Source organism: Perca flavescens, chromosome 7 (assembly GCF_004354835.1).
Source record: "Perca flavescens isolate YP-PL-M2 chromosome 7, PFLA_1.0, whole genome shotgun sequence".
Lineage (NCBI taxonomy): Eukaryota > Metazoa > Chordata > Actinopteri > Perciformes > Percidae > Perca > Perca flavescens.
The window spans coordinates 402,998-412,065 of record NC_041337.1 but is presented as its reverse complement, the minus strand read 5'-3'; the positions used below and the strand labels follow the sequence as shown (position 1 = coordinate 412,065).

Genomic DNA, 9,068 nt, shown 5'->3' with positions numbered 1-9,068 from the left:
AAAATATTTTATAACTATTTATTTGACTTTTACTAATTTACTTGCAAATGTATAGGCTAGCAAACCACGGAGACGACATTCCAAAGGAGTTATTTGGAGTATACATTCTGCCAGTACCATTGTGGGAGAATATGGCCAGTGTAGAGCACTTCACCTGCCCAGCATGTACACCCAACATGATTAAAACTTGAAATGTAGGATTTTCCATTACAAATTAGTTATTTCTTCCTCAAGACCAGATGGTGTCAGCTTAAATGGAACAGACTAGTATCTCCCAACCAGCAATTTAAACAATATGTTGCATCTCATCCAAGTAATTTGGGGTTTGAAATTGGGTATGTGTGGTGACATCCAAAGTGGCTAGATTTTGGTAATAGGTAGTGAGTTATTGTTTGCTAAGCTGAAGATAGGAAAGTGAAAGATGCATTTTCTGAAGCTCCTTGAGCCCTGACTAAACCTCCAGTTGTATTTTGAAAGTAAATATTTAATGTCTCCAATCATTAAACAGATGCTCTTTGGTGTAATGTAACCTGACTCCATAGTCCTGATGGATTAAGTAATTACATAGGATAATTGTTTTTGTTATAAGCATAACTATTTTGTCAAACTATTTTGTCATGCAGACTGCCGGCAGAGGAATCTGTGGAGCCAGTCAGTGGTCTGCTGCACGGGAGACAGCCAGAAGAGCTAGTAAACTGGATGAAGAGGGCATTGAGGTGGTTGTTTGCCGACACGGAGTGCTATTGAAGGCCCTCAACATGTATAGGGGGGAAATATTTGCTTATCCGCTGTTCCTGCAAAAGGAGCTTCAGGCAGCCACAAATGGACAGTTCTTTTGCACGGATATTGCTTGCAAGTATTGGCCCTACCTTGAAAAGTTGTCGGTCTCCATGTCAGAACTCAGACCTTTACTGCAGATGAGGCCATTCCTTTCTGTCATGCATGCCAAGGCCCATTCAACAAAGTGTGAGGTACTACATGTTCTTTATCATACAAATTTAAACGGTAACTTTTATGTATAATACATATGATTATAAAATAAATGTCCACACTGATTTGTTAGATAATCTGGAGTGGCAAAAATCAAGAGGGTGCTGGTACAACTGCAGGGGAGGAGGTTGAAATGGTAAACAGCTACCTCTCTCGTTGTGCCCTCACAACCAAGTACATGACAAAATCTGGTAAATCGATCTAATCTTTGTTTAAGATAAAACTCTAAATAATCCCCTATGATTGTTACATTTATCTGAAATTAAAGCTCAACTGTGAAGAAGTTGATTAACTGAATGACCATTAATGGGACTTTCCTCCATCACTTTATTCATTATGTTTAAAAAGCCAGGAATGACATGTTAACAGTCCATGCTATTGGATGGAACCAACGGAAGCAGGAAGGCCTTCATCTTGCATTATCCAGCAGATATGTCAAGGTATTGACCAGATAACGTGAGACATGATCAGATTTACTGACCATATTCATATAAAACCAATGTCATGTTTGACCAATGTGTCTTAGATACTGTATAGACAACATAAAGCCTCTATGATTGGTCTTACCCTTTGAAGATAACATCTTAAAAATCTTGCTTTTTTTACTGTAGACTTGTGAAAAGGCGGAGGCTGAGTCTCAGAGACTGGAAGATTTGACCAATCAACTTGGTTGCCCTGAGAACATGGTGCATCAGTGGGTTCATGATGTCAGAGAATGGGCTTCCGATGGTATAATATTTTATGGAAATTCTTTTACATAGTTTTCTAATGTATTGTGATAGTCAATTATAGTATATGACTCAGACTTGTTTCCTTGCAAGGCCCTGCACCTCCTGCTCCTTCCCCAGCCATTAGCTTTTGCTTGTACAACCTAAAAGATCGATCAGATTTGTTTTTTTTTTGTTTTGTTTATATTGCTTTTGTATTTTAAGATTCTGCAGGTACCAGATGTGATGACCAACAACCTCTTCAGGAATCAATTGAAGAAATGTTCCTTGCGGTTCATCACAGAAAAGCCAGCCTTTATAATCAGACTGGTATGTTGATAACTGATCTAATCTTGTCATTTATATCACTTGCAGATATCTTGTCTGGATTGTTTATTTCTGTATCTACTAGGGGTGGGAATCACCAGAGGCCTCACGATACGATATCAGCACGATACTTGTGTCACGATACAATATTATTGTGATTTTAAACATATTGCAATATTCTGCGATATACTGCAATTTCTTACCTTTTTGTCCAACTTGAAATTTTTCCCAATTTCAAATGATGTCCCCAAAGGAAACTTTGTCAACATCTGTTTTATCTAAAAAGATACATTTCTCTGTTTGTTCATCTCACTTCAGTTTATTGCTGTAAAATGGGGATTGTCAAGCAGACAGACTGACCAACACATATATGATAATAGATCGATACTTGCGTCTGTGTATCGATACAGTATTGCCACGGAAAATATTGCGAAATTCTGCTGTATCGATTTTTTTCCCCCACCCTTAGTATCTACAAGTCTTTAGTTTTAAAATCTATTTCTTTTGAATTTTACAGATACTAGGGCTATTTTGTCTTTTAATTCATTTGTTTTTCTTTTTTGATTTATCAATTGTTAAATGATTTTAAGTATAAGGCTTTAACAGTATTGCATGTATCATATCTGCATACACATAATTGTGCATTATGTTTTCTCTATTTTTTAACTATAGACAGCAACAAAATCCGACAGTTGCGACGAAGGAAATTGGGGGAAGAGAAGAAAAAACTGTTTGAAAAAATCAAGCTGTACAATGAGCAGGTTGCAGATGAGGAGCGCATCCTTGAGGATAAGGTGGAAAGCAGACTCTCTGTGGTGGAAGGAGACAGTGGGGCAGACTGTCTAATATGGCCGTGGGAAGTGCACAGCAGAGGTATTGAACAATTTCTGTATGTGTGTATTGCTAGTATTTATGGGTTTTGCCTAGGAGTTGGGCCATTTTCATTACTCATTGCCAGACCCTTAATCTTTCGGATTTGGGTTTGGATTTCCAGGCTAGGTTTTGCCTACACTACTTATCTTTTAACAGGTATGCTTTCTGTAAGTCAAACTTGTGTTCAAAGGATGTTATTTTTGTGACTTCAGAATCGAGCAATATCCTTACGAAGAAGAAGATTTTTGATGTTTACATGTCAAAAATGCGGCTTCAAGAGGAAAAGATAATTTTGATGAGGGAGATGAGACAGCACTGCGCCTACCTCAGAAAGCTGGCCTGGAGTCTCCATAAAATGATGTCCGAAATGTCTTCTGGCAGGAACAGTGGTAAGAAGCCAAATTACATTTTTATGTTCTCCTTACAGTGACACTATAAATTCCTAAGCAACTTGTGCTGCAGGTCCTGCCTATTGATTTGACTGACACCATGACCTTTTGTCAGTGGTCCTTAACCATCCAGTGCGCCGTACTTGAGGGACAGCGCAACATTAACAACAACCGCTCAACTGAAATTTACATGGCCAAACCTCGTCAATTGTTTTTCAGTGCAAAGACACACTATACTTTACAGGCAATGATAATATAGTGCTACAGAAGGTTCACTTTATAAAATCAAGTGGTAGTTTATAGTCACTGTTGCTAAATGATCTCTTTGTTCATTGTTTTGTAATTTGCTCAGTAGAGAGATACTAGTGAGGTAGTGGATGGCAAAAGGTCTGCGTGGAGCCTCTGCAGAAGTATAAATTAAGGTGTAAAATTAGCTGGGCCTAGCAACTTAGTGTTTTTTATAATTGGGGTACACAAGTCTCCATAAAGCACAGGTTATTTTTCAGAATTGAAAAAAACAGCTTCTGAAATCACTCAGTGCAGTTTCAAGGTCCCTTGATGATAACAAAATCATATTTGAATAAATGTGCCCATTCTCGCAACAGGGAAGCCTATATGACCTGGACTATCACTTTGAGGTCCTCGGGTATTACATCCTTGTGGCTAAATCTAAATTATCTGTAGTTCATTCAGTAAAGTTAATGACTAGCTGAACTACACTAACTCAATTGAGGTATTGTCACACCTCTTTTCATTTTTCTTCTAGGCAGTTTAAGTGAAGAGGGGCATCGTGGGCTGCTGTGTCTTCATCAGAAAAGGCTTGCTGATGTGGAGGAGAAGTTCCAAGTCGTTAGCTCAAGGTACAGCCAGGCTTTAGGACCGAATGCTGCTTCTCTGCTTGAGGATGGACCCGAGGACATACCGGAGGACGACAAAGAACATGTATATGAGAGTTCAGATGAGAGTGATTTTGAGGCAGTGTAAACCAGTTTTTCGAAACACTAGCTTTATAGATGGAAAGGTATTGCATCGGATTTATGTATGTCAAGCGCGATATAATCTTCCCTGCAAGAGCATGTATGCCCTCCAGCTCTCTCAGAGCAGACACTTCCTCACACGAGGTGGCTGCTCTGTGCGCGTACTGTGTAGTTTCATACATGAAGATGTCATTATGTAACTCTTCCTATGTTTTGTGTCACGCTCTCAGCTACCTGCACGATTCTTGGTTGTAAAATTGTTATGCAAAGACTAAAATCTGTGCGCAGCATATATAATTTGCTTGTGAGCATGTTTTATCATGCTCGCGACATATGACATAAATCTGACCCAATATTCAGGAAAATTTGAAAACAACACATACAAAAATCCAAAACCAATACAACAACAAATATGTGCTGCAAATGAAAAAATGTTGCTAAATGCCTAAACTAATAGGCAACTGCAAACTGCTCTAAACACAAATTAACTAAAAAACAAACACTGAATACAAGTGCATTAACAGGGATTGACCACACCTAGAGGATGAGTCACACCACGCAAACTATTTAAATTCATTTTTACAATGACAATGTAGTAATTGTAATTTCTCTGCAGTTACATCTGCCATGTCGTGTTGTACATTTGGTTGGCTTTCAGTGTTATCTATCTATAACTATCGTCCATCAAATCGCTCTGAAAGTGATCCCAAACAATATTGTTTACCACTGTTTGTCATTATTACATATATATCATGTCATGCTGTTTCACTTAGCACTCCTTTTTAGACAAGTAGAACTGTTTGGATTAGATATGCCGTGTTTAAGTTGCATATGTTTTGGGGGTTTGGAATCTTCACTGCATGTTTCTGCTAGCATAAGTGCTTTGAACCACTGTAGCGTATTTGCCCAGGTCGGCCACTGTATGAAACAGCATTGATCGTATGACACGCATAACGGCAACATGAATGTCCAAAAGGCAAAGAGATAATCATATTTAAATAGCTACGTTAAAGATATCTTTACCGTATCTGCCCCATCTGTTTGGGGGCAGAGGACTAAATATTGTAAACTCATGCTCTTAACTGTAGAATTAATCGTCATTTAAAAATGTGAAAAACCCTGTTGTATATACGTGTGCCCTAGTTTTTTTTGTTTTATTGCATAATCCAGTATATTGTTATTCATAGTGACAATGTGGCTCATTTGAATTGAAGGTACATGCTACTACATTTAACTTATTTTTTAAAAATGACGATCATTACCCATGAGTTTTGATTGTAGTGTTTCCTGTTTATACTGCTGTTACTGTTAAAAAAATCAACAAATTTCCCAATGCCGTTACTGCAGGAATAAAACAAGGTGTAAGTGTAAGTGCATGTAACCTTGTTTATGCTAATGTCTTCATGAAAATAAAATATGTGCGAAATAACTGATTTGTCATTTTTCTTTTAACGTTGTATGCCAGTTGTATACAGGGTGTTTAAAATAAGTAAAAATAATTTTCAGACAAAATAGCATTTTGACATTTTGGATGTCTAGTAAGTATATATAGTTAGATATTGTATTAATTATTGCATAACATTAGAATAAATATATTTTTCATCATCCTGCTGAAGGACTGCTCTGGATACAATAATTAACACAAGGGGGGGTTCATATTTGGGTTCTATTACCAGGGATACTAGATTGCTAAATTGATATTTTAAAACTATAACGTTACATTAATCTACATTTACATTTTACATCATGGTATTAATTTATTTAATTCAATTACATTATTTTGGTCTTATTACTGGTGAAATATACCGTAGTATGCTGCTGTAAACAAACACTACGGTACAAGGGGAGCGCACTCAAATTCCATATCCCACATTCATTCATTCATTCATGTCATAGAATCGGACAGCGATCAGGCAGTGCTTTAACGGCAGAATCGCTTCAATGTGGATATTAAATGAGTGATTTTGTCACCAGCAACCGTAGCTTAGTTTTTCCAGTAAGTTAAGTACCGTCTAATAACCATACACAGTATATAAGATAATAGGCTAACGTTTACTTAACCGGGCATCCGCCGGACGTGACGTATAATTGCGGATCCGAAAGACAAAATACATATCACAAAAATACATATCACAAGTATATTGATTTATTTGTCTAACGTTTTATGTGAGGATGTAAACAATAATGATACAAATAATAATAAAATACAGTTTCATGTATTTGTCTCATGTAATGTGTGCTCGGTCAGCCGGCGGACGGCATCAATCTGAAACGGAATGAAGCCCATCCAGGGCGGGCAGCAGAAACCGGAGTCGAACACGTCCACCCCGGAAGAACTACAAGTATACTGGTTTGTAACAGATTCTGGGGCGCGTATCTAGTGGGAGTTGTAGTTTTGAAATATATTGGTATATTTCTCATAATTAGAAGTTGGCAGTGTGTAATTTTGGATACACCCTGGGGTTTTTTGGGATGGGGAACACACTGGTGTCATCAGATTTTAAAAATGTAATCGTTAAATAGGTGAAAATAGCATATTACCATATTTGACAGTGCTTACAGTGGGTAAACTTTGGAGACCATATCTACATGACAGCTGAGGTCCAGAGCTTTCTATAACAGCTGGTCTTATGTGTGTAGAACCTTCTGTTGCTAAATGACAGGCCTTCAAACATGGACTGGGTTCAAGGTTCAGAGGTCAATATTTCAAAGCAGGAGTAATGTATGCTCTTCAGACTGACATATGTTACTCTCCAGGTTGAGACCTTTCCAACGATGTGTTTAGTATAGTCTTACGACAAGGTTTTAATTTTTACTACATCATGGAGACCACTTTGCAGGCGATACTTTATTGTCCCCAGAGGGATATTTGTCAACATAACAGTTGACATATTGTCTTATCATACAGCTGGCATATACTTTAAATAAAAAAAAACAAACATAGTGGAAGCATATCACAGCCAAAATCTATTGCTCATCTTTCACAAAGAGTGATTAAGGCAACCTAACCTTATGCACCATATAATGAAGCAATTGCACAACCCCTGCAGCCTGAAGAAAAATTATATTAAGTTTCAATTGAGGCAGGTCCAAATCAGGCCTAGTTTAAAATAATGTCGAGTTTACATTGGTTTACCCTATATCTTCTTCCAGAAGAGCTTATACTTCTTGGCGCACACCGGTACACACTCTTCTCGTTATAAATACGGACGTGCGTTACCTTATGCGGTCCTGCACGAGCCTCACGCTCCTCCCAAGGTCGTCCCATATTTGTCCTAATAAGGTCCATGTTAATCAATCAATGTATATTTCAGCCTTGAAAGGAGCCCTCGATCACCAATCACGAAATGGAAAAAATGGGGAAAAAACACGATTCAGTGATTGTGAGATCGAGGTGCTCCTAACAGAGGTAGAACATCCAAACTAAATCCTGTTTGGAAGCCTTAACCCTTGTGTAGTGTTCATATTTTTGATACACAAATTTAATAATGTAGCCTAATGTAACAGATTTAGCTCAATTACCAATGATACATCATTTATGGTTCATATTTGCCATTTAGACTACCCCTGTGAGATCACATTTATGATCATATGATCATTGTCGTTTTTGTTAAAAAACAAGGAAATTCAATTATGCAGTTGTGCTTATTTCTTAGAACTTAATCAAAACAGGTGAAAGTGCTTGAAATGTAACAATTTGATAACTTTGTGTTGGAATAGCAGGTGCAGAAAGACAACATTCCCACACAAGACACCTACAATCAGACACGACCACATAAAAACACACACACACACACACACACACACACACACACACACACACACACACACACACACACACACAGATACACATCAAACAAACAACGCATTTCACGGGAGAGGCAGAGAAGAGCAGCGTGTGTACAAAGGCAATTGCGCTGGGTGTAAGATAGGGCCCTTAAAGTCTTAGGGCCTAATTTACTAACACTAGCGCAGTTTGCGCTGCGTCTGTTTATGCGAGTTTGGTAATAGCGCACGCTATGCTTCCACATTTTGCGTAGTATTTATCAACCCTGACACCCATCAGCCAATCAGCGTCTTTCTCCGCCCACTAGACCGTAGATTGCGCTGTAGTTTGTGCTATGATACGGCTGAGTGAAGACTGCGATATTCCCACTGCTGATGCTATGACTGTTTGAAATGATCCTGATATATCTGTAATGTAGCGAGGAGTTTAACAACTGCTGGAATGGGATGTGAACGCTGAGTCGGAGATTCAATGTCATCTTTGATTTCTTCCAGTAACTCTAATACTGCACGGCTGCTTGATCTGTAACGCTAAATGATGTTGTGTTCACTGACAAAGTGTGATTCTTCTGTTAAAAACACATGTTTCAGCCTCGCCCATGTCTTCGTCTTGCTCAGATTACTGTTGCCATTTCACCAGCGGCATAAAGGTCTACGAGGAAACTCGACTGCGGCTGGTTTAGAGCTGCTTTTAAGAGGCGGAGAATTTCCCCCGCAGAATAGAGGCGCGCTCTTACTGACAGTCTTTGTAAATACCACGGAATATATATATATATATATATATTAGGTGCACTTATATATATCCTCCCACCTTTTTTGGTGGAACTCCCACTTTCCCCAAGACCCTCCCACGAACGCATATTGAAAGCGCAACTTGTCTCTTCTCGCTCATGTGGCAGACAATCTGAGATTTTACCCAAGTGTGCCCTGTTTGTAAATAGCCCGCATCGGTTACGTCCGTCTTTGCGACCAATTAGTGCCTGGAAACAAGCGCAAACGGCTTGATAAATCTAGCACTT

General features: G+C 38.5%; 1 protein-coding gene across 1 annotated transcript; it reads left to right on the top strand.

The window, feature by feature from the left end:
* The first annotated feature begins 1,424 nt into the window (after nucleotides 1–1,424).
* On the top strand, nucleotides 1,425–5,692 carry LOC114558709 (uncharacterized). Its single transcript, XM_028582868.1, has 6 exons — nucleotides 1,425–1,446; nucleotides 1,602–1,719; nucleotides 1,923–2,027; nucleotides 2,697–2,897; nucleotides 3,110–3,286; nucleotides 4,053–5,692. Exons 2-6 carry the CDS (start codon nucleotides 1,674–1,676, stop codon nucleotides 4,268–4,270), a joined length of 747 nt encoding a protein of 248 aa, XP_028438669.1. The 5' UTR covers nucleotides 1,425–1,446; nucleotides 1,602–1,673; the 3' UTR covers nucleotides 4,271–5,692.
* Nucleotides 5,693–9,068: the final 3,376 nt, after the last annotated feature.